Source organism: Hyperolius riggenbachi, chromosome 1, assembly GCF_040937935.1.
Source record: "Hyperolius riggenbachi isolate aHypRig1 chromosome 1, aHypRig1.pri, whole genome shotgun sequence".
Lineage (NCBI taxonomy): Eukaryota > Metazoa > Chordata > Amphibia > Anura > Hyperoliidae > Hyperolius > Hyperolius riggenbachi.
In genome coordinates this window covers 496514304-496540105 of record NC_090646.1, presented here as the reverse complement: position 1 = coordinate 496540105, position 25802 = coordinate 496514304, and the positions used below count along the sequence as shown (strand labels likewise).

General features: G+C 43.6%; 1 protein-coding gene across 1 annotated transcript in view; it reads right to left on the bottom strand.

Annotated features, from left to right (window-relative positions):
• TANGO2 (transport and golgi organization 2 homolog) overlaps nt 1-25802 on the bottom strand; it is a 131311-nt gene that overhangs the window by 62207 nt on the left and 43302 nt on the right. Inside the window, exons 3-5 of the mRNA XM_068271582.1 lie at nt 11104-11192; nt 9695-9814; nt 5346-5460 (exon numbers count right to left, since the gene is read on the bottom strand). Of these exons, the coding sequence (XP_068127683.1) occupies nt 5346-5460; nt 9695-9814; nt 11104-11192 (324 nt within the window). The remainder of the gene's footprint in view (nt 1-5345; nt 5461-9694; nt 9815-11103; nt 11193-25802) is intronic.

Sequence of the window (25802 nt, the reverse complement as noted above, 5' to 3'; positions counted from 1 at the left end):
TTTTGATTAAAATGAGGCTTAATTGCCTCAGCAGTGCGGCTGGGAGAGAGGGGGTTACTTACCCATAAATCGGTTGTTTTCTAAGCGTCCCATGGGACGCATTGCAAGACTCACTACCACACTTCCTCCTTCTGGCTTGAAGGAGAAAGTGCGCGGTAGTGAGTCTTGCAACGTGTCCCATAGGACGAGTGCAAAGAAGATGGCGGACTTACGGGTAAGTAACCCCCTCTCTCCCAGCCGTACAGCTGAGGCAATTAAAGGGGAACTGAAATAAGAGGTATACGGAGGCTGATATATTTATTTCCTTTTAATCAATACCAGTTGCCTGGCAGCCCTGCTGGTCTATTTCTCTGCAGTAGTATCTAAATAACACCAGAAACAAGCATGCAGCTAGTCTTGTCAGATCTGAGATTATTGTCAGAAACACCTGATCTGCTGCATGCTTGTTCAGGGGCTATGGCTAATAGTATTAGAGGCAGAGGATCAGCAGGAGGGCCTGGCAACTGGCATTGCTTAGATGGAAATAAATATGGCAGCCTCCATATCCCTCTCACTTCAGTTGTCCTTTAAGCCTAATTTGAATCACGAATTAGAGTCCTTCGGGACTAGTGAGCACAACTCTGGCCAGGATAACCTATACTGGGGTACCTATGCCTGGCTACCTATACTGAGGGCACATTTGCCTCTAGCAGCAAAAAGTCTAGAAACGGCCCTGACGGCATACACAAATTGGCGGTTTCGTGAGTAAAGAGCAGAAGCTGTTTTTAGATGGCAATAGCAGGTGCTGGTACTTTTATGAGAGGCTTGAATGAGAGCATCAAATAATAATGTTAAAAAACGGAAAAATTTCAGTGAAGGAGATCGCATTAAGACAGTGGGAGATATGAAACATTTATGTAGTCAGGTCAGGAGTAGAAAGCTAGATGTGGGTGTTGTCTGCACAAAGGAGATACAGGAAGCTAAGCAGGCTAATAAACTGACAGGGACCATAACAAAGGATGAGGAAAAAGAAAGGGTCTTGGGACTAAAGCCTTGTGGTACTTCGAGGGGTAGAGGGGAGCAGTGCAAGCAGGTAGTGTTGATATGATTAACTATAACATTTCTACAAGAAAGGTAGGATGAAACTTAAAGAGACTCCGTAACAAAAATTGCATCCTGTTTTTTATCATCCTACAAGTTCCAAAAGCTATTCTAATGTGTTCTGGCTTACTGCAGCACGTTCTACTATCACCATCTCTGTAATAAATCAACTTATCTCTCTCTTGTCAGACTTGTCAGCCTGTGTCTGGAAGGCTGCCAAGTTCTTCAGTGATGTGGTTCTGTGATGCATCTCCCCCCTTCAGGACCCTCTCTGCACTATTTAGATTAGGGCAGCTTCTCTCTTCTCTCTTATCTTTTACAAGCTGGATAAATCCTCCTCTGAGCTGGCTGGGCTTTCACATACTGAGGAATTACATACAGGCAGAGCTGTCTGCACTCTGCAGGAAGAAACAGCCTGACACTTCAGTGGAAGATAGCTGCAGGGGGAAAGAAACACACAAATGATCTCTTGAGAGTCAAAAGGAAGGGTGTATACAGCCTGCTTGTGTATGGATGTATTTTCTATGTGTGGACATACTGTACACCAACCTACTTCCTGTTTTGGTGGCCATTTTGTTTGTTTATAAACAAACTTTTTAAAACTGTTTTTAACCACTTTTAATGCGTCGAGGAGCGGCGAAATTGTGACAGAGGGTAATAGGAGATGTCCCCTAACGCACTGATATGTTTACTTTTGTGCGATTTTAACAATACAGATTCTCTTTAAGAGAGAGAAATACCATGGGTGCCTAGTGAAAAGAAGGTACAAAAAAGTGGATGCTGGTGCAATGTGTCAAAAGTGGAGGCGAGGTCAAGCAGTATACATACAGATAATGTCCTTTAGATTACGCAGTTAATAATACACTGCTCCTTTTTTAGGAGGGGATTTTCCTTGAAGTGACTAGGGTGAAAACCACATAGGAGGTGTTAGTTGATGGGTAATACACCCTGATGATAGTTGAAAAGGATAGTTGTGAGATTCAAGGAAAGTGTTATGAAGTAATAGTGTCATGACGGTGCGTTTAGACATGGAAGAGAAGATAGCTGTGGAGAAGGAAAGGTTGAAGAAAGCAGTTAGGGAACATATGAAGGAAAGCCAAGAAATGCAGTGGGATGGGAAGGGACCAGCTGGTAGGAAAGAACTTGTAGATGAGAGAGGACAGTCTATGTTCTGTCAACTAAGAGAAAGCAGTTAATGATGATGTCAATCTTGTCTTTAAAAATGTGTTTAAAAGTCCTCGGCTGAAATGCAGAGAAGAGGAGGTAGAGCAAGTGGATTGAGCAGAAAGGTGAAAATATAAAAATAATTGTTTGAAATTATTGTATAGTGAGGAGATGAGGAAGAAGTCACTGGTAGGGCCTGTCTGCACTAATCAAAGGCCTCTTTGTACTTTTGGAAATGTTCTCAAGTGGTGTTTGAATTTCAATAGCTTTATCTGATCATTTTGCTACGGTTAACACCGCCACGGCTACAGTCATGGGTCGGAAAGGGAGCAACAGATCCAAGGGCAGAGTTAAATGTGTTTGATAGCAGCCAGCTGCTAACTCTGGACCACAGTAGGAAGGCAGACAGAGTGAGGGATGCTGGGAGGCTGAGGAGGTCAGATGAAAAGAGAGTGTAAAACTCTTGTCAAGTGATAGCTAAGGCTGGCCGCTACAAGTTAATCAATCATCAGTTCCCTGCATGGAAGAGGGTAACAAATGAAAGCTCCTTGGCAGCCCCATAGACCTGTCTAACAATTGCTCACATCAAAGGGAATTCGGGCGCAGAGACATAATATAGAGGCTGACATATTAATTTCCTTTTAAACAATGCACATTGCCTGGTTGATCCTCTGCTCCAATACTTTAGCCCTAGACCCTGAACATTTATGAAAATCATGTCTCTGACACTAGTGACCAGAAGGATCAGCAGGACTGCCAGTCAACTGGTATTGTTTAAAGAGGAACTGTAACATCAAAATGTCCCCTGGGGGGTACTCACCTCGGGTGGGGGAAGCCTTAGGATCCTAATGAGGCTTCCCACGCCGTCCTCCGTCCCTCGGGGGTCTCGCTGCAGCCCTCCGTACAGCGGCGACGTAAATATTTACCTTCCCGGCTCCTGCGCAGGCGCTCTGGTGGCTGTCGGCTCCAAAGTAGGCGGAAATACCCGATCATCGTCGGGTCTGCTCTACTGCGCAGGCGGAAGTCTCCGGCGCCTGCGCAGTAGAGCGAACCCGACGGAGATCGGGTATTTCCGTCTAGTTCCGAGCCGAAAGCAGCCACAGCGCCCCCGCTGGAGCCTGCAAAGGTAAATATTGAATTGACAGTCGGGTCTGTCGCCGGCTGTTCGGAGGGCTGCAGCGAGACCCCCGTGGGACAGAGGACGGCGTGGGAAGCCTCATTAGGATCCCGAGGCTTCCCCCACCCGAAGTGAGTACCCCCCAGGGGATCTTTTTGATGTTACAGAGTCTCTTTTAACAGGAAATAAATATGGCAGCCTCCATATCACTCTCACCTCGGGTTAATTTTAAGCTTTTCTTGATGATATGATGCAGCACCATTTTGGGGTTTAAAATGCAAACTTACAGTTTACATTTTCTTGCAGCTTTACGATTAGGCTCCGAAATGTCTCAACTCTGAAGTCCTAACCAGTAACTAAAAATAACATTTGCTTAAAATAAAAAATCTGCTTGGTGCAGAACAAGGAATCTAATAGTTCCTCTTATTGTGTAAGCGGTTTTGTGAGCTTATAAACAGATTTGTTATACTGCTAAACTCAAATGATCTTTAGCATATTTCTACCTTTGTTACTATCACTATAAACTCAAATAAGCTCTACAGGCTTTCATGACTTTTGCTACACTTTAAAGCGGAGCTGAAGTATCCTAAAAAAAAATAAATAAATAAGTTTCACTTACCTGGGGCTTCTGCCAGCCGACCTGTGCCCACGCTGTCTCCGAACAATTCTCCGTTCCCTTGCCTCAGATCACTTTTCTTCACATTGGGGAAGCCAGCTGCTAAGTCGTCATCCATTGTGCCTTGGTTACATGTATCCTCGTACGTGTTCCCATAGCCAGAAGCGTTCTGCGCAGGCGCAGTACGAGGACACGCACGACAATGGCCGTGCAAGCGCAGTGCACTCCAACTGAATGAAGTGAAAGTGAACCATGGCGTGGGAACTAAGGTAACTTTGCGGGTACAGGTCTGCTGCAGGGGGCTAGCAGAAACAACAGGTAAGTGAATATATATATATATATATATATATATATATATATATATATATATATATATATATATATATATATATATATAATACTTCAGTTCAGCTTTAAAAACTGTATGCAAATACGGTATATCACAATTACGTTTCTGTTACACTTATAATGCTACAAGTATCCGCATACACGCAGACAGACTGAAAGACAGCTTTTTTTCCCATCTGCCATAAACTTGTTAAACTCTGAATCTTCTCTGAAACAATTAACGTTGTGTACAACTTTTTAAAATATTTGTCTTCCTACCTAATAAAACTACAGGTGTCTGTGTCCAACTGCATCAGTGTGTGCCACCACTGTTCTGCACAGGGCCGCGTGACATTACTAGCGCCAGTTATTATACAAATAGGCCTAATGCCTAGTACTTGTATAATTCCTCTATTTCTACTTTTACTATGTTCCTTACACAGTGGAGCTGTCATGTAGTATTAAAAAATCCATCTTAACAACAAGATCAGACTATGGCAAGTTAATAAACATCAAATATGTCTAGATTTAAACTAGCACATTTTCCCAATAGCGAGAGTCGACAAGGCACAAAACTGTAAACAAAGCATTGACACTATAAACCTTAACTACTTCCTCCACTTAGTTTAGTCAACAATGTCCCTAAACAATTACTAAATCTCAGGGCTTCTAATTAAAGCAGGATTGTTTCCAGCCCTTAATGAGTAAAACTCATCATAGAGGACAAAGCAGCTAAAACAAAAGCACATTTACAGAGAACCACATTACCCAAATACTGGAGGAGACGTGGCTTTTTAGCCTCCAAAATATCAAACACAAGATTGGCTACTTTAGTTATACAAATAAGTATTTATGTAAAAATCTGCAACCTCACAAAATACACAATGGTAAAAGTTAATAAGTATGGATAATGCACATCTACACGTAGTCAAGCCAGTTTAATTTGCATTGAAGTACTGTTCCCTCTAGTCCACAAATGCAACCAAAAATATACAATCAATATCCAAGCACTATGGACAGCACACATTTATTCAGACTTACTTAAACTCTGCTGTAAGCAAGTTAAAAGGATTGTAAAGATGTCCCTCTTCAGATATCCTCTTAATGTAGGAGTAACAGTCCAGATCAGATGTCAAATAGTTAGACACCAGGGAGCCTATGTAAATGAGAAAACAAGAATGAAGAATCAGCTAGAGTGTGTATACACTGCATGTGGTGCAAATATACACGGTAATTAGCTGTGCTGAGAATGGTGTATTTCCAGTACTGAGCAGTAATTGTAGAAAACTGCAACTTATTTTTGTGAGAAGCCAACAACTTGCATGTTCTTCCACAAAGCCTGCAATATTTCCACCTGGTGCTAAATAAAACATAATCTCTTCAGTGTACCAAGTACCGTATATCACCTCAAACCTAACATAACCTCTTCAGCACTAAATAAGTAAGTTTTCAACCTAAATAACTATGTAACTATTAATTTCCTCCAAACCTAAGTGTACACGTGACAATTATTTACCACTAATTCTCTTCCCCCAGATCTAACACACGTCCCTTTGTGTTTATTGCTTCTCCTAGCACTTCCTAAGGCTGGCACAAGCACTGCTAAATAATTCCCCCCCCCCCCCTTCCAAACCCAGCATACCCCGTCCATTCATCATTAACTCTAGCATAACTACTTCCAGGACCTAATTTAACTCCCCAACCAAACCTAAAAGAACGCTTTCATTTAGTGGTGTAGCTAGAAATCATGGGGCCCAATGGCAAAGTTTTGGTTGCCTCTCCCCCTCCAAAAATTATAACGCACCTTTGTGCCCAGTTAAGTTTGCATACAAAGTGGCATAGTTAGCATCTTATTGACCATCTCTAGTGCTTAAAAGCTTTGTTCCACCCGTGACACTATTAATCCAATACCACCTGGTACAGTGAGTCCCCATGTATCACCACTGCTGGTAGGGTAACTTGTTACTTACCAGTACTGCTGAACTGGCTTGGCCACATTTAGAGGTCTGCAGGGAAGAATGAAGCCCAGCCCTAGAGCTACCAGATGGACTGTTCATTTAACCCCACTGCAACACCCTATTATAGATTACCAAGTTCACAGACAAGCTCTTGTGTTGGACTGTTTTTCTTTTTTCCCTGATTTTTCTTGAATAAGTGGAAATAAGAAAAAAAAAACTTTTTAAAAATGAGTGCCAAAAATAAAAAAAAAAGCCTCGTCTGTCCCCAAAAATGCAGTGAAAGGTTTGCGTTAATAGACAAAGCAGCTAAAAATATATTGGCAGTTAAAGGGACCCTAAGCCGTGTCATTAAAAAAAAAAAATACTTGGGCTTCCTCCAGCCCACCGTAGCCCGCGAGGTCCCCGGCATCCCCCTGGCCCCCTCCGCAGTCCCTCTAGCGGCTCCGATAATGCGCTGACTTCAGGTGAAGTCGCGCATGCTCGCCCCGGCTGCGCACCCGACACGTCATCATGCCAGCCGCCGTAAGAGTCCTGCGCGTGCACGGTTCTCTAAAAACTGAACCTCACATGCGCAGGACTCTTACAGTGGCCAGCGTGATGCCACGTCGGGTACGCAGCGGAGGCGAGCATGCGCGACTTCACCCGAGGTCAGTGCATGACCAGAGCTGCCAGCAGGACTTGGAGGGGGCCAGGAGAATGCTGGTGACCTCACGGGCTACGGTGGGCTGAAGGAAGCCCCAGGTAAGTGTTAGCAAGAAAAATAGTGTGGCACTTCCCCTTTAAAATGTGTTATTAAACTCGTGAGAAAAATGACTAATGGTGGCAAATACATTGACAGCAGCCTGCTCTCTGTTCCACGAACTTGCTAGACGTGTGCTCCGCTAACATATCGAAGAAGAAAGCATGTACATCTTGTGTCAAAAAAGTGAATAAAGAGCGTGCATCTTCCGTCTATACCATTCTGTTTTATTGCAAGTGAACATCAAAACACGTGGTGATGAGAGTTGACAATCAACATTTTCATACTTTGATTGTAGTCCAGTTTTCTTTTTTAAGACACAGCTCAGGGTCCCTTTAAATGTATACTGCAAAATGACAATCTGTTCTCGTCGCCAAGGCACACAATACCTGCAGCCAGGAGGAGGTGAATATAAGGGTTACTCTACACAAACTGGAAAGAACATCTAGGGAATTCCTCAGCTTACTAGAAGCTTTACAATGGTCAACAAACAATCCATACTAAGTACAGCACCACTTCTAGAAGCAAAAACACAGTGCAGACTAATGGCCACACACCATACAATAAAATGATCCGATTTTACAGCAATTTAATAAAGATGATCAGTTGCACAGAAAATCTAACTTTTTTTTTCTATTCGTTCGAGAAGTCTGATCAAATTTCACCTTTATTTCGATTGGGAGTGGTAGATTTTTCTGATCCATTTTTATGAAAACGGAATAGTGTAGGATAGACTGTCAATCTCTTGAATTATAGACCCAAGCAGCTTTCTCTGAGTTTTCCATCCTTTTTTTTTTCACAATTGGGGAAAAATTTAACTCACCTGTGTGGTACGTTGGTCAGATTTTTCAAATGTTGCAATCAATCATAAAACGTTGAATGCACTATAGTTATGTATTTTGTGGGCATACTACAACCTTACTTAGATTGCATGTAACTGCTCTGGCACTGATAGCCTCTGATAGTTTAAATCAAATTCTATATGCATAAATTTGTTTGAATGCTGTTATTTTTTTATTTTTGATTATCATTATACAATGTTGTCTGTAGTATTTGTTATAGGTAGAATTATGTTTTTGATATGCTGTTAGTGCTGTGGCATTAGGCGCCTTGTTTGATGATAGTGGACACTGCTATTTGGCCTGAGGAAGTGGGTATGCACCCATGAAACGCGTTGCCAGGGCAATAAAATTCTATTAATACATGAATTTGTCTTCATTGAGGTAAGCCACCTCCCTTTATTTTAGTTGTTTCAACGTATTTTATCTTCTCTGGGCGCCTCTTTCCCCTTTATCCAATCAATCATAAAATTTGGTTGTAATGCATGGATTGAAAAGAAATATATAAAAAAAAAAAAATGTATGGTGTGTGGCCACCTTGTGTCAGTAAACAATGGCCATAGTAGCGGTAACTATTAGTAATGTGAAAATCATTCTCCTAATATGCCTACTCAGGCCACAAAGGATACAGAAGCTGCTGACATTGGTAAATCAAAGCAGCTAGCAGATGATTCATTTATAACTAGCAGCTGCGTTATCATTTGCTGTTATCTGTATTTATCAATGCAAAGACAAGGGTCGACACCACCAACAGTATTTAAAGCCCATTGAGGTTTAACCAGGATGGCGGCCGCAGAGTGTCTCTCTCTCGTTCCTCAGTTACGCCATATAGCAGGACTTTGGCAGGGAGCGAGTTTTGCAGGGAACGAGCGCTCATGCGTTTCCTGTACTGCTCTGTGATCAGCCTGCCAGTCACGATCGGAGCTGGCAGGCTGTATAAAAAAAACAAAAAACTGTTGAACTCAATGGACGTATGTCTTTTCTCAACCCAAATAACTATGTAACTGTGTACAGCGCTGCAATCTACAGCCTTGTCACTTAACTGTCCCTCCTAATGGCTCACAATCTATTCCCTATCATAGGCATATGCCTATGTATGTGTAATGTATTGTATGGATCGCAGTCTAGGGCTAATTTGGGGGGGGGGATGAGAATAAAATAGGGGGGTTCGTTTTTAAAAAAAATTATCTTTTATTCATAAAAAAATAAACATTGCAGCAGAAATCAGACACCACCAAAAGAAAGCTCTATTAGTGGGAAGGAGGTAAAATTCATTTGGGTGCCAAGTTGTATGACTGAGCAGTAAACCATTAAACATGTGAGGTACTAAATTGTAAAAAATGGCCAGGTCACTAGGAGGGTATAAACCTCTGGTGTTGGTGGTGTCTACCCTTTTTGTCTTTGCTGGATTTGGCCCCTCACAGTTCCGAGGCACTGGTCTGAGCACACCTTTGAAATATACATGATTGCTCCTACTCCCTACAAGTGTAGATTATTTATCGTAGGGAGATACAGTGGGACTGCATTCCAACTACAGGAAAACTGTGATTTAGAGCTCTGATTCTTAACTGTCACAGTGAGGGAAAAAAAGCAACAATGAACACAGGCTAGTTCTGAGAAGGACAGGGACTGTACACACAACAGACAGTCCCTCCTTCTTATTTACCTATTGTTCTTTTCTAGCCTTAACGTTTAAAATTCCCTTCTCCCTTGGCCTTAAGACTACATCAGAACTATATAAATGCATAAAGAAAAATACTTTTCGGTCACATATTCTAGGTAACAGTTTTCTGTATGTGTCTACCAACCAGTTGGATGTTTTTACTGTGCTACAGGAAGACTGACATAACTTACCTCTGCCTTTGGCATCTAAAACTATTTTAGGTTGCAAATAGTTTGTAAGAGCTGAAAACTTTCCTCTTTTTGTGATCCCCAACCAAGTCCCTCCTTCTTTGCCAGTCTCCATGTCCAAACCTGCAATGAAAAGAAGTCAATATTTCTTGGGGAATCTATGGCACAGGTTCTCATCTCAGTGTATGTGTTACAGCACAGTGTATTTTATTTTACACAGGTTTGTGGGTATTTCTGCTGCTTCAACATCAGTGTTTTAATATGTATTCAATATCATAAATTCGATGTACAGTAAATATTTTTACGGAGGTGCCTGATTTGGCAGCTTACACAAGGATCATATCACACAGGCATAAAATAAGAAAGGAATTGTAGTATAAGCACTTCTGACTATTAAAAAGTTCATTGGACACACAGATTTCACAGCGACTAGAAAATGGGTTTAAGGGACCACTATCACAAAAAAATTTAAAATTTAGAATACAATACATACATAAAAGATGAACAATTTTCCCAGAGTAAAATGCACTATAAATTACTTTTTTCCTTATGTCACCGTGACTTGCAGTAGGTAGTAAAAATCTGACAAATATAACAATGGTTTCGGGCTGGACCATTTCATTATGATTCTCAGATTTAGCTTTATTTTTTTTAAAGCAATTATTGAACAGCAACGCAGCGAGACAGTTGGGAGGCCACTCAACATCTTTGTATAAATGATTTCCAAGAAGTGCTTTTGTAAAGAATAAAATAAATACTGGGAATTCCACAGGAGGAAATGGACCAGTCCAAAATCTGTCAGCTTTGTCAGATTGTTAGTACCTAATATACAGTAAGTGAAAGTGACAAAGGAAAAAAAAGGAACTGTAGTGCATTTTAATCTGGAACAAATAAAAATGTATGTACATATTTTACATTTTAAACATTTTTTGCAACAGCGGTCCTTTTAATTGCACCAAACCTTCCTTCAAATGAGTATAAGAGGAACTACATCATTTAGACCCACTGACCAGGGAAGACGTATTGTGGCAGGCTCAGGCGATTTCATGCATGGACAGAGGCTTTCCATAAACTTCTTCTAAGAACTTGCTTAAATAACATTTCTAGGTAGTGGTAATAAATATACAGCATGTCAAAGGGTGCTGGAGACAAGGTGACCAACACAAGGCAATGTTGGATTAGCTCTGGCTTTGTTGAAGGGTTTATGCTTTAATAAAGCCGAGAAACACTGTTATATACTAATACACTAGAGGCGGCCAGCGTTCGATAACAGCTACCACACATGCTAGTAGTTAAAAGGCTGTAGGGATGAAGGCAAGGCAAGCAGTTATGGATCAATACAATAATAACTGAAGCAGAGCAGGAGAATAAGACAAAAAATAATGGTCAATCATTGCCGGATTCATACGAACCACTAAGGATTTCATTATGGTTTCCCCAGAAATCAGCTGGTTTGGAAGGTCGGTGATAGTATTCATCTCGATTGGCTGCTAGGATGAGTCTGTAATGCAAACAACAATAAAAAATAAAAAAAAGAATTCTTATAACCATGTAGTAGGCAATAATCTTCGTGAAGCAAGACATCACAATTCCTCCTGATCTTATTTCCTTGTTTTGAGTCTTTGATTTCTTTATTTTTTGTGCAGTTTGAACCTACCACATGTTCACTCTGATGGGGGAGAACACTGCATTGCAAGAATTTTGAAAACATTCTGGGAAGAACACTGCATTGCACTGTATACAGTGAAGTACAGAGAAGCATATAGTCAATGAAAAGTGCCGTATATACTCAAGTACAAGTCTAGAAATTTAGATCTGTTTCACTTCATAAAAGTATAGTCGACTTATACATGAGTCACGGGCAACACCGAGCACACTGAGTAATGTGTGTACTAATAGTGACATTCCCATTTGCAGCAATGTACCACAGGTCTGAAAGTCCTGGCCACAACAATTGCCAAGGAAGGGACGGGGGAAAAATACTGGGCTGCAGGAAGGGGAGTAAATAATTGCTGTTTTGGGGGCCTGGAGGAGTTATTGGTTGCACTTAAAGAGACTCTGTAACAACAATTTCAGCCTTATTTCTTCCTATAAGTTCCTATACCTGTTCTAATGTGGTCTGTCTTACCTTTTCTAGTTGCACAGTGGCTGTATTATCTCTGTTATATAATCTAATCTTTCCTTTGTCAGCTTTGTCGGCTCAGGCAGGAATGTGCTTCTCTGCTGTGATAGGTAGACGTTATACACACCCTCTCCACGCCCCCTCCAGGCTCTGTATGAGTCACAGACTAAGCTTCTCTAAGCCTATCACATGCTGTTTAGCAGCAATTTTTTTTGTTTGTAAACACTGCCTAAAACTGGCAATTACAAGCCAGGATTGCAGCAGGGAGTGGCAGAAACAGCAAAGAGGGGCCCAGGAGAACATAATGAATAGAATGGTATGCTTTTTACTGTAAGAGTTTTGGAGTACAGATTCTCTTTAAAGGGAACCAGAGATGAACGTTTCACACAAAATAAACATATCAGTTGATAGCTTGTAAAGAATAAATGCTCTACCTGATAATTTTGCCGCTCTGGTGTGCCTTTTTAGTGTTTTTTATCCATTATTGCTCCAGGAAAAATCAAATATGGCCGCCGGCTCATATCCCTTCTCCTTCTGGGTTATATGAGTTGTTCTGGATGTGCTGTCTAGGCTATATGAGACTATGCTGCTATCTAGGCTAAATGCAGCCTTTCATCTATGTGCTTTCATTTTGGTATGATCTGCCTGTAGGAAGTGTCACTGATAATAACTGCAGTTTCATTCCTATGAGAATCTAGTGCACACAGAGCACACAGGGATCATATTACAGCCACAGAGCTTCTCTCTCAGGAGCAGCAGCCCCTCCCAGTCATCACAGCTCTCAGTATGCAAAGCAGAAGATCTAAGCCAGGAGGGGGAAGGCTTGGGCTTGTAAGGACTCCACAGAAGAGTGACTCAGCTATAATGATTCCAGGTCAAACCTCGACTGAATAGTCCATGGATTCTTATCACAGTTGCTAATAGACTAATTAAGCAGATAACAATGAAACTAAAAGCAGGGTAGGTGTTTACTGTCATGTTCCCACTGATAAATGTAATAAAATACATGAGGGTGCTTCATCTCTGGTTCTCTTTAAGGGACAGGATGGGTTAATGGCTGCAATACTGTATGCAGTGCAGTCATTAACTCATCATGAGCCCCAAGTGCAGCTGTTAACTTTGCTGGGTAGACTTCTACTTGAGTCAAAAAAAAATTCCAGCTTAAGATGGTTGAATATTGGAGTCGACTTATACATGAGATCGACTTGGTGTGCTTTTCAATCACTTAACGTGTGGAGTTTGCAGTAACAAACGACGTGCAGTGCGTTGCCACATGTTACACCGCAATGCACCAGTTGTATAGTGGCTGTGGTGTAGAGCCTAAATCATGGCTCACCACATGTGAACATTGATTATTTAGAGATATATCTGTCTGCAGCTAGCTCTCAATACTGTGGGGGCCATTTTTCAGGAGTGTCTGAGACAAAATATTGGTAGGTTTTTAGAAATCCGTGCAGAACTGTCTCAAACATCTTAAGAAATCCCTAGACAGTGCAGTTTCCTTCTTAAACTGTTGTAAAATAGGAGGAGTTAAGGGGGCCATACACTAGGCGACCAACCAACCAATCGACCATCCAATTCGATTATTATAATCGAATTGGTTGAAAATTGGTGCTGCCAAGTGCATGCCCGACCAACAAGCGACCAATTTCGGGACAGAAATTGGCCACACGGTTGGTCGCGCATGCTGGAAAATTTGGGCCCGAGGTTGGTCGGGCGCGAGGCGGTAAGGTGGCCAAATTGCGAACGAGTGATGAGATGGCGAAACCCCCGCCGCAATGTATAAATGTATACAGTGTGTAGTGCATTTATACATTACCTGTCTGGTGTCACGACTCCACACGGTTTCTGTCCATCTCACCGGGTTCCGCATACACGCCGGCGCCGCTCTGATGTCCCGAAAGTGCATAGCGGTTGACGTCAGACGCTATGCTCCACTAGCGTGTATGCGGCTTACCCGGCGAGATGGATGGATGGACCCGGCGAGCTGCTTTAGGACAGGTAATGTATAAATGCACTAAATAATTTACATAGGTAGTGCAATAGAAATTGGATGTGGCCGCCAGAATTCATACAGTAGGAAATAATTTACATACATTTATACATTTTGGGAGCAGCGGTGGGGCGGACAGTGGCGGCTCAGCTGATTCCCGTATGATTTCATGCTGAAATCGGACGGGAATCAGCCTGTAGTGTGTGGGCAGATTCGATTAGAGACATACTGTATTTTTTGGACTATAAGACTCACTTTTTCTCCCCCAAAAGTGGGGAGAAAAAGTCACTGCGTCTTATAGCCCAAATGCAGGGAGTTCCTGACTTGTGAACGCCTGCCAATACGAACCTCCAACCCACCACAATGTCAGGGAAACTCCCTGTACTGTGCCCATGCAGAGTAGGGCACAGGGGGACACAAAGGGGCATAGAGGAGGATAAAAGGGGGCATAAAGGGGGACAGAGGAGGAGGCAGGGAGACAAGAGGTACAAGGGGGCATATACAACAATACAATTTCTATAGTGCTATTCTCCCATAGGACTGAAAGCACTTAGGCTCTCTCAGATTCAATAGATGGTAGTAGGATGAAGTATTCACACAACAAAAATTATATTTCTGCAAATGCCAAACTGAACAGGTGGGTTTTCTGTCTGGATTTAAGATACCCATTCACCATGGATGGGCCAGGTTAAGTATATATTTTTTTCCCCTGGTTTTTGTCCTCTAAACCTAGGTGCGTCTCATAGTCAGGAGCGTCTTATAGTCCGAACAATACGGTATTTATCTCTAATCAGATTCGATTCGAGATAAATTTGTCTCTTGGTCGAATCTTCCCATATTCGTTCTAGTGTATGGGCACTTTGAGGAAGGTCTCTCAGACAGTGCAGTGTATGTGAGAGGAATTGCTGATGCTGAGGTAATCAATAGGAATGATCAATGAGATGCAAATTTTTATGCAAATATATGCATTTTGAAAATAGACCAATCAATGTAAACTCAGGTTTTAGGGCTCGTTTCCACTATAGCGAATCCGCATGCGGGCACTGCATGCGGATTCGCATACTCAATGTTAGTGGATGGGGCTGTTTCCACGTGTGCGGCGGCAGCGACGTTTTTCGGTGCGGGAAAAATCTGCACGACAGGGTCGTCAGATTTCGCGTGCGGCAGGAATGCGGGCGAATCGCCGCTAATGCATTCAATAGGGAAATCGCATGCGGCTTTGTCATGCGGATTTCCCCGCGATTTCGCAGGCGATTTCGCATGAAAGGCAATGGAACTTTACACTGGCAGTGACATGGTTAAATTCGCCTGGCTCCTTGCCATGCGAAATCGCATGCGAAATCGCGGGTAAATCCGCATGGGGAAACGCAGCCGCATGCGATTTCTTCAGCGGTGGAATCCAGGCGATTCCGCACCGCTACAGTGGAAACGAGCCCTAAACTGATTGGTCCATTTTCAAGCTGCAAACATTTGCATAAAAATTTGCATAAACTCTGAACAATGTACACATCTGTGATCATCCCTAGTAACCAATATATCTGCTGTATTGATACTGGCAGGCTCTGAAGTGAGGAATTAAGCAGGGGGTGAGAAGCACGTTACAAATCATGCCTAGCCTGCACTATCTGTAGAACTGCTATTAAAGGACAACTGAAGTGAGAGGTATATGGAGGCTGCCCTATGTATTTCATTTTAAGAAATACCAATTGCCTGGCTGTCCTGCTGATCCTCTGCCTCTAATACTTTTAGCCATAGACCCTGAAAAAGCATGCAGCAGATCAGGTGTTTCTGACATTATTGTCTGATCTCACAGGATTTGCTGCATGCTTGTTTCTGGTATTATTCAGACAGTTCTGTTATTGTTTAAAAGGAAATAAATATGGCAGCCTCCATATACCTCTCACTACAGTTGTCCTTTAAGCATTTCTTAATCTGTTACAGTTTAGGTATAAATGTGCACTTTGCTTAACTGTAGTGCAGCTCTAGAAATTCACGCTAAACTGCCACTACTAAGTAGGATTTAAAGGACAACTTTATAAAAGTGCACTTTGCTTAACTGTAGTGCAGCTCTAGAAATTCACGCTAAACTGCCACTACTAAGTAGGATTTAAAGGACAACTTAAAGAGGAGCTGTTAGGTATAAGGTCTCAGAGAAAATAAACACATATATCAGTAGCTAAAGATTGGCTGTACTTACATTACATATGCATTTCACTGTCCACGTTTGTACTTCACAGAATTTTTATATAGTATATGCAGAGATTGATGCTCCTGACAGCTCATGGCAGGTTCCATGTTTTTCTGTCTTCTATGAAGCCAATTGTGTCGTCATGTCCTGCCTGCTTCCTGATCACAGAAAAGCTCGTACTGAATAACACAGTGTGCAGTGAATATTAATTAGCCATGTGGCTAGGAACAATAGCTGACTCCTGCAGTGTACCCTGCCCGGAGATTTATCAGTGCTATGCGCTGGACTGATTACAAGCTGCTGTAACGTCTCATTAGCAGCCGAGGGGAGGGCCCCAGAATGCTTTGCAGTATAGTATGCGGCTTGCGTCCTGCTTGGTCTAACAGCTTTGCTGATAAGCACACATCAAAGGTGTAAGAGATTTTTATCTTCACTAATGCCTTTTTGGCTTCCTTCTAAACTGTTTAACACAGGAGAATAGAGGTTTAAATTAGCTTCTGCAGCCTGACAGTTACTCTTTTTAGTTGGCTGCATGAAAGAGTTTTTTTTTTATTTAAAAAAAAAAAAAACCCTCCCGCAGCCGCCCTGGCGATCTCAATAGAACGCCAGGGTGGTTAAGAAGATTCTTATCATGCAGAACTGTCCCTCTGCTGGTTACAACTGTTTAAGAAGAAAAAACTGTCATATTTACTCTCTAAAAAAAAATATGCTTGGCCTATGTAGGCAGCAAGAATACACTGCAGCCAGGTCTTCTATTTCCAGCCTATCTCTGCAGTCTGTAAACACATAACCACATGTTAAAATTCACACCCCATCCATGACTTCTCTATAAGAATGTGGTTATCAACAACCAGTGAGTGTTTCTATTGCAGGCGGTCCTCTACTTACAAACCAGTTCCTTTAACCACCTGAGCGGTCTGGACGAGCTGAGCTCGTCCAACACCGCCGGAGGTCGCCGCTCAGGCCCTGCTGGGCCGATTTTAATCAAATAAAAAGCAGCACACGCAGCCGGCACTTTGCCAGCCGCGTGTGCTGCCTGATCGCCGCCGCTCTGCGGCGATTCGCCGCGAGCAGCGGCGAAAGAGGGCCCCCCTAGCCGCCTGAGCCCTGCGCAGCCGAAACAAAAAGTTCCGGCCAGCGCTAAGGGCTGGATCGGAGGCGGCTGACGTCAGGACGTCGGCTGACGTCGATGACGTCACTCCGCTCGTCGCTATGGCGACGATATAAGCAAAACAAGGAAGGCCGCTCATTGCGGCCTTCCTTGTTTATTCTGGGCGCCGGAGGCGATCGGAAGATCGCCTCCGGAGCGCCCTCTAGTGGGCTTTCATGCAGCCAACTTTCAGTTGGCTGCATGAAATAGTTTTTTTTTTATTTGAAAAAAACCCTCCCGCAGCCACCCTGGCGATTTAATCAGAACGCCAGGGTGGTTAAAGAGGTTTATTTGTAAGCTAGAGATTTCTTTGTAAGTCGAGTCACATGGTATAAACAGTGGGTGGGTTTTTGTTTTCAATGTAATTTGAGACCAGGGACCCACTAGAAATCACACAGATTGTCAGAGCTCCAAAACGCACAAAAAAGTGCTCTAGTGGTTCTTACACCTGCTAATATAGTACTGTAACATGTAAAAACTATGCAATAAAAACAATACAGTTTATTTTGTAAATGAAGACAACTCTGTATTGTACCTACAAAAAGTTGTAACTCAAGTCATTTGGAAGTATCGGACTGCTTGGTATTTTTTTTTGTTTTACTGAAGTAGGTGGTTAACCTGTGTCACTCATACGACAGGTAACGTGCAAAGCCAGTATAAAAGGTTTAAATATCTTAAAGTAGAACTTAAGGGACACATGAAGCGAGAGGGTTAAGGAGGCTGCCATATTTATTCCCTTTTAGACCATCCTAGTTCCCTGGCAGTCCTACTGATCTTCCTGGTCAGTAGTGTCTGAATCGCACACCTATAGCAAGTATGGAGCTCATCTAGTTAGACTTCAGCCACAGCACATGATTTGCATGCTTGTTCAGGGTCTATGGATAAAAAGTATTAGAGGTAAAAGATCAGCAGGATAACCAATCAATTTGCACTGTTTAAAATTAAAAAAAAATTGTCAACCTCCATATCCCTCTCACTTCAGGTGTGCTTTAAAGTGAACCTACAGACTAAAAATCGACTCAGCAGCACTGAAAAAGCCTGGCGTTTCTTTAACAGTTTTACAGCATCAGAACTTTGTTTCTCTTATACAAGCCTCATTTTTAGCTGCACAGAAGAAAACTGCCCGGGCATTTTTCCCCTGATGCTGTGCAAAGCATGATGGGGTTTCTGATGTTGTTGCTCTCGTTCTGCTGTTTTAGTGCTAATTTTTTTTTCTTACATTTTTAATTTGACATTTGAAGCCTACGGTGCGCAGCTGGGAGGGGTGATCAGGACACAGGACAGTTGGAACTGTGTCTCCTGCTCCCCGTCACCTCCTTTCAACCAAAAAGATGGCTGCCCCCATGACAAAGATGGCAGCCCCCATGAATTACAAACATTTGCCTGTTCTTTTAAAACAGGGTGAGTAAGAGATTATATTACCAATCTATTCTAATTACCATAACTAATGTAACTTAATGACAGTATGTTTGTTTAGGCTGAAGTTCCCCTTTAAGTCAAAGTGAAAAAAAATCTGGACTATTGATTATATTTTACTCAATCCTGAGCCAGTTTGATTACAAGCTGCTAGCTGAAAGACTCTCATAACAAATACATACAATATTATGCAACGACATGCATGTAGGAAATCCAGGGCTATCTGGCTGCAGTTCAACTGCAGCAAGCAAAAGGAGGAGTCATGACAGCATCCTGAGCTGCTCTGAACTGCAGACTGATTGCAAATGACAATGAGATTTATTGTGAATGCGCAACCGAATGTAAGCAGAGAAGTCAGAACTGCCTGGTTGCAATTCAACTGCAACCGACAGAACATGTTACAGGAGAGATCCTGACACTGCACCTCTTCAGTAAGGATACCTAGGGCAAGACTCCCAAACACTGCTATCACTACAGAACGAGCCCTAATGGCTGCAGCTCTGGTGCCTCGATTCGGTCAGGAGAAAAGCATAATACAAATGTTCTGTGTCTGGGTAAGAAATAGTAAAATTCCAGTGCACTCCTTGGGCAAGGCAACTTAACCAAACTTTAGTGAGTATAGCCCAAGGTGCATTAGTAAAACCAGGTGATTAAGGTATTGGCAAGAAATGAGGATATTCTCTCCTATAGCAATAAAAACATGGGAATAAACACAGTTACAAAAATAAAATAAAAAGAAACAAAAGGGTGCAGCATAAATGATAATCTCAAAAATGAGAAGAATGGGATAAAATCCAGAGCAAACTATACGTAACACACAAAGCAGGAATATGTTGAATAAAAGATAGGGAGGCACAGGATTATCAGAAAAGATGTACACAGATAAGATATTGTTACAATAACATTTCCATTTTCAAAAGCTGAAAAGGAAGAGTTACCTGCTCTTTGGCACTAACACATACACATAATGCTCATAAACGAACCCATTACACGTCAAGATGATACATTCCTCCTAGCTGCACATCCAGTTGAAAAAGGAGCAATACATTTTGATCCCTGATATATCTGCTAATTTCTCGCTTTTGAAGCTGCAAGCTGGAAATCGTGTGATTGCCAGGCTTACATGGGATGTACTTTATCTGTCTCCTGGCAAATTAATAAAGGAGTCGGTTCTAGCATTTGTTTGAACACAGGCAAAATGCTGACCTCCTGTTAGGCGAGAGCGTGGTGCTAGCTATGAGCGGAGATAAAAGGATGTTCAAAGGGTCTTAGCAGAGGATGAGGGATATAATGGAGGAGACTGCCGTTCTGCTCTGGCTGGATTGCAGCAATGCAGTAAGCAGCAGAGAGCGATATACACAGACAGGCCTCTAACACCATGTCACTCACAGTGTGGCGGCCTTCTACTGCTAATGAGGTCATAATGATGGCTCGGGAGGAAGGAGAAGTTCACCACATATGGGAATCTGGTATGATGTAGCTGCACTGCAAAACAACTCTCAAGGAGCAAAAATCAATGTTTTTTTAATTAAACAATGGGAAGTATATAATGATTTCCTTTTTAGAACCGAGAAAGGACAAGGAGCCTGTCCACAAGTTTCATGTTGGTTATAAGCCAGAAACACAGAACATGAAGGAAAAAATTGTGTTTGTGTGAAGCCTTGAGAAATAGAAGACTACCAACTACAAGAACTCACTGACATGAACATGGTTCTAAGCAATCATTACTCCATCCCTCATTTATAGAAGGCCCCACACTAGCAAGTGTTACATCACCAGCTGTTAATAGAAGAAAGATGGAGAATAGGGAAATTCTATTTTTGTTGAAATAAAAAAAAAAAAATGCAATCCACACAGTACAGCTCTACCTGTTGTAAGGTTTAACTACTTCAGGACCATAAGCTTAACACCCCTCTAGTGACCAGGCTATTTTTTTTACAATTTTTTGCTCTGCAGCTTTAAAAGATTGCTACAGAGCCATACAATGCAGCACACAAATGATCCCCCCCCCCCCGTCTTTTCTTCCCACCAACAGAGCATTCTGTTGGTGGGCTCTGATCGCTGCTGCATTGTTTGTTTATTTTTTCTTTTCTTTTTTTTAAATATAAATTTGCCTATTCTACCCCCCCCCCCCTTTCTCCTGCCAGCCAATCAGGGCGATCCATTCTCAAAGGCTTCAGTCTATGAAAGGGGCTCGTGATCGGAGCCTTTCTAGGGGACAGCCGAGTGACACAGCTGTCCACCAATACAGCACTGCGGTAGATCACACTGCTGTACAATGTAAATAGACCCCAGTTTCGCCGAACAGTCTGCTAGCGACAATCGCTGCTGGTAGACTGATGACGGAGTGGAGCTCCGTTATTAAAGCGGAGTTGTGTGCGTATGATCTCCTGCAACCCCCGCCCCAGGACTTGACGCCTTTCGGCGTTGGGCAGTCCTGGAGCTGTGCCGGTTGGTGTTGGGAGGGGGTTAACAAAAAACATTACCGTATTTTCTGGCGTATAAGATGACTGGGCATATAAGACAACCCCCCCAACTTTGTCAGTTAAATTATACATTTTGGGATATACTCACCCTATAAGACTACCCCTCTTGACTGTTGGACATTTGTATACTGTACTGTAGCTATACTGTATAAACAGGTAAAGCTTCTGGTGCTATACTGTATGTGGTACCCAGTATACAACAACCAGCCAATCACGGCAAGCGATTTACCTTACTGGCGATTGGCTGGTTGTTGTATACAAATCCTGCTTGGATTGGTCAGCTATTCCTGTCTCCAAGACTACTAGAGTGGTAGCGCAAACACGGCTCTTTCACCCATCTGACCCACACTTTTATACTATTACCTCTTTCTCTGCCTCTCAGATCACGCACATGGGCACCTGCGCCGCTTCACTGCAGTCCTCAGGAGCAAGATCTGAGAGGCAGAACAGGAGGTATGGTCATAGGACAAAAGTGTGGGCCAGACAGGTGAAAGAGGTGTGTTTTTCTGGGCACAGAGCCGCTCTCTTTTTGTCCATACCCCGGGCATGCGTCCCAGGCGTCTGCAGTTTGCTCCGCTTAGTGTGGCAGCGCGAGTAACATTTTCAAAGTAGGCATGCTACTGCTGTAGAGCACACTGCTAACTTGCACTCCAAAACTTACGGCCGCTCCAACTATCCTGCCCTGGACCCTGTCAAGTCCAGTGACTTTGTAGGACGAGATCGCCGCACTTTGATTGGCCCAATAGGCTGCCTGTCACTTGACATCAGCAAAACCATGCAGCACCAGAACCCGCATTAATTTTATTAATCATTGGTTAGCAAAAGCATAACAATGTTATTAACCTGCCTAGCGTTCTGGACGAGCTGAGCTCGTCCAGAATAAACAAGCTGAAAATGTTTCTGACGAGCTCAGCTCGTCATGCAGAGCCAGCACTCACCAGTACTGTTCTGTGTGCATCAGCCGCCTCCAGGCGGCTCAGCAGGCTGCTGCGGGCTCCCTCCTTCACCCTTGTTGCTCTGCTGCTGCTGGGGGGTCCCTCTGTCACCCCCTCGGGTTTGATGTGGCCGGTTTGCGGGGTATCCGCCGCCTCCAAGCGGCTCAGCAGGCTGCTGCGGGCTCCCTCCTTCTTGTGCTGCTGCTGGGTGGTCCCTCTGTCACCCTCCCGGGCTGGATTTGCGGACATCCGCCGCCTCCAGGCTCAGTGGGCTGCCGCAGGCTCCCTCCTTCTTGTGCTGTTGCTGGGGGGGTCCCTCTGTCACCCTCCCGGGCTCCCATTAGGTCTGCTCCGTGTGGATCGGCTGGGCAGGCAAGATGGCGCTGCCCAGCTACTTCCTCTGTGTCAGCATGTCCTCTGATGCTGATCAGGCGCCCCCCGGTGGCAATTGCATACATTGCATGATTGGATTACATCAGTACACAAAGCTGATTGTAATCCAATCATGCCAAAGTAATTCAAAGATGTTTAGTAAACACCTGTGCACACTAAATAAAAGCCCAAAACCGTTACACCTCTTTCTCTTTCAGAGTCCCAGTGTCCATAGCTTAGTCTGCTTGTCAGCTCTGCTTTGCGATTTCTGTGCTTTGAGTGATTTCTGCCTTTCCAGCCTTTTCCAGTCTTTGCTACATACATATTGCAGTTATATTAGTCTTTTTCAAGACGCTGTGGTCCCTGTGTGTTTGCATTTGCTGGATTTTTTTTTTCTGTCGCTGACCTTTGACCCCCGTATCCTGCTTTGGGGTCATGGCTTCGTCTTCCCGGAGGCGTTTGTGTGACCAGGAGCTGCTGGATGTCCTGGAGGGAAGCGACAGTGAGGAGGAGCTCGTTGAGGAGTCTACGGACAGCGAGGTTCCCGGTGACCTGTCTTCGGAGTCGGAGAGCAGTGACGGCGAAACCGAGGAGCCAGTGAGTGTCGCACGCACTTGGTGTGAGCTGGAGAGCCCCACTCAAGCTCCGCCACCCAGGTTCCCCTTCACAGGGGCGCCCGGGCAGAAAATCGCCTGTGACCATAGCCCGCTGTCCTACTTGGAGCTGTTTCTTACCGATGAGGTCATCCGGAAGATCGTGGAGGAGACCAATCGGTATGCAGCGCAGCAGCAGGAGGGTGCTTCTCTACCCAGGTTCTCTCGGGCCCGGAAGTGGGAACCTGTCACCTGTGATGATATCTGGGTGTTCCTGGGCCTCATCATCCTCCAGGGAGTTGTCGGTAAGCCGCTGCAGAAGTGGTACTGGACCACTAACAAGATCCTCAGTACCCCTTTCTTTGGATCCGTTATGTCCGAGCCCCGCTTCACCCTCATCATGAAGTACCTGCACTTCAGCAACAATGATGAGTTTGATGAGGCCACCCACCCCGCCCCCAAGCTGAAGAAAATTTGGGAGATTTATCAGCTGATTGTTGCCAATTTCAAGGCTGTGTACGTTCCGGACAGAGACATCACCGTGGACGAGAGCCTCATGGCGTACAAGGGCAGACTGAGCTGGGTGCAATTTATTGCATCCAAAAGGGCACGTTTTGGGGTGAAGTCCTTTATGCTGTGTGAGGCCAAGACCGGCTACATATGGAACTCTGTGATATACACAGGTAAAGGCACAAAGTTTGCACCTCAGTACAGGGAGTTTGGGTGTGCTACCTCCTCTGTACTAACTCTTATTGAGCCTTTGCTGGATCAGGGGTACTGCCTTACGACGGACAATTTTTATAGCTCCCCGGAACTATTTGAACACCTGATCCAGCATAAGACTGACGCATATGGCACGGTGAGGGCTAACCGTCGCAATATGCCATCGGCCTTTACTGCCAGGAAGCTGAAGAAGGGGGAGGTTGTTGCCTGGCAGAAGGGCAAAATGATGGCTCTGAGGTGGAGGGACAAGCGGGATGTGTGCATCCTCAGCACTGTTCACAATTCAGAGACTGCCCGCACCACTACCAGGAGTCGACAGGAGGTTGAGAAGCCCAAAGCGGTGTTGGATTACAACAAAACGATGGGGAGTGTGGACAGGGCTGATGGAGCAATGTCGTTTTATCCGGCTGTCCGCAAACAGCAGCGGAAATACTACAAAAAGATTTTCCGCCACCTGCTGGAACAATGTTTGTGGAACTCCTATGTCCTGTACAAACAAAATAGTGACAGTCCTGTACTCCACCATGACTTCATCTGGAAGCTCACAGAAGCCATCTGTGTCAAACACCCCCCACCAGAGTCAGCAGCTAGACCGGGGCGCAGGGCGTCATACGTTGTCAACCCGACACGGCTTTCTGGACGCCACTTTGCGGAACATTTACCACCGACCGCCCTGAAACAAGCCCCTACAAGGAGGTGCGTAGTCTGCTGCAATAAAAAGGGCAAAGACGGCAAAAAAATTAGAAAGGAGACCCGTTTTTATTGCCCAGATTGTGACGTGGCACTTTGTATAATACCTTGCTTCAAGGAGTACCACACTAAGGAGGTGTTTTAGGGGTAAACCTCTAGACTGTGTGTACATTTTTCTGCCTTCATTTATTTATTTCTGTGTTTTCTTGATATTTTCTGCATTGATTAAAAATGCAAGCTATTTCTGTTTATCATTAATAAATGTTATTTTATTTTTGACAAGAATTTGTGTTTGACACTTTTATTCTCATAATGTATACTAAACTCTTGCTTGACTTATTTTGGTAAGTTACAGGAAAAAGGTTCTGAAAATTAATTGTACCACTTTTTGCACGGAAATCCTGGGGAATCAGAACGCCGAGGTGGTTAAAAAGTATTCAGAGACTTATTGTCCTTTAAAAGTGTTGGTCTTATATAAAATGCACGTATTTAGTTTGAAACATATTGTATGGCCCTCATGGAATAACATTTTAAAATATGTGGCGTTCATGGCTCTCAGCCAAAAAGGTTCCCGACCCTTGCTATAAAGCAATAGTCAAGAGTACCAGATTATCCTTTTAATCCACCCTTCGAAAGGGGAGACTGATGTCTTGCTACTCTCTATAATGGTTTGTGTACATTATATTTTGCTTCTGACACGGATTGCTGAAGAACTCTGTGTGGATCTAGAATGCAAACTTTGAATATGAATTATGGAGAGTAACACAAACATCCTTTTAAGAAGCTTTGCATATTTCTAGTTCTAAAAATGGCAGAGAAGACACAGCATCTCAAAGGCAACAAAAATGCAAGATGAATAAAGATTCTTTTCCCCAGACTTGATGCTTTTAGAAGATGCATTCCTCTTGTTTCTGACACTTCCAGCTGTCTCCAGACATTACCTACTACTACAACAATTGTTTAGAGTTCCATACAGACCGGTAATACCTGCATTAAGAAGATTGTAAAGCAACCATTCCCTTCCATTCACTGATGTCAGGTTAACTCTTTCGGGGCAGCCTGGTGGCGCAGTGGATAGCACTCTCACCTTGCAGTGCTGGATCCCTGGTTCAAATCCCAGCCAGGGCACTATCTGCATGGAGCTTGTATGTTCTCCTCATGTCTGTGTGGGTTTCCTCCAGCACTCTGGTTTCCACCCACATTCTGAAAACATACAGATAAGTTAATTGGCTTACCCCTAAATAACGATGGACATATGACTCTGGTAGGGGTTAGATTGTGAGCCCCTCTGTGGGACAGTTCCTGACACGAGGCTACTCTCCCGATGTGGAAGTGATGCAATGCGGCTAGGTAGCTGCACTCACATCACTCCGCAAATGAATAAGGGCCCTAAGGGCTCTTGCACGCTACATGGGATTCTGATTTGCAATTTTGACGTGATTT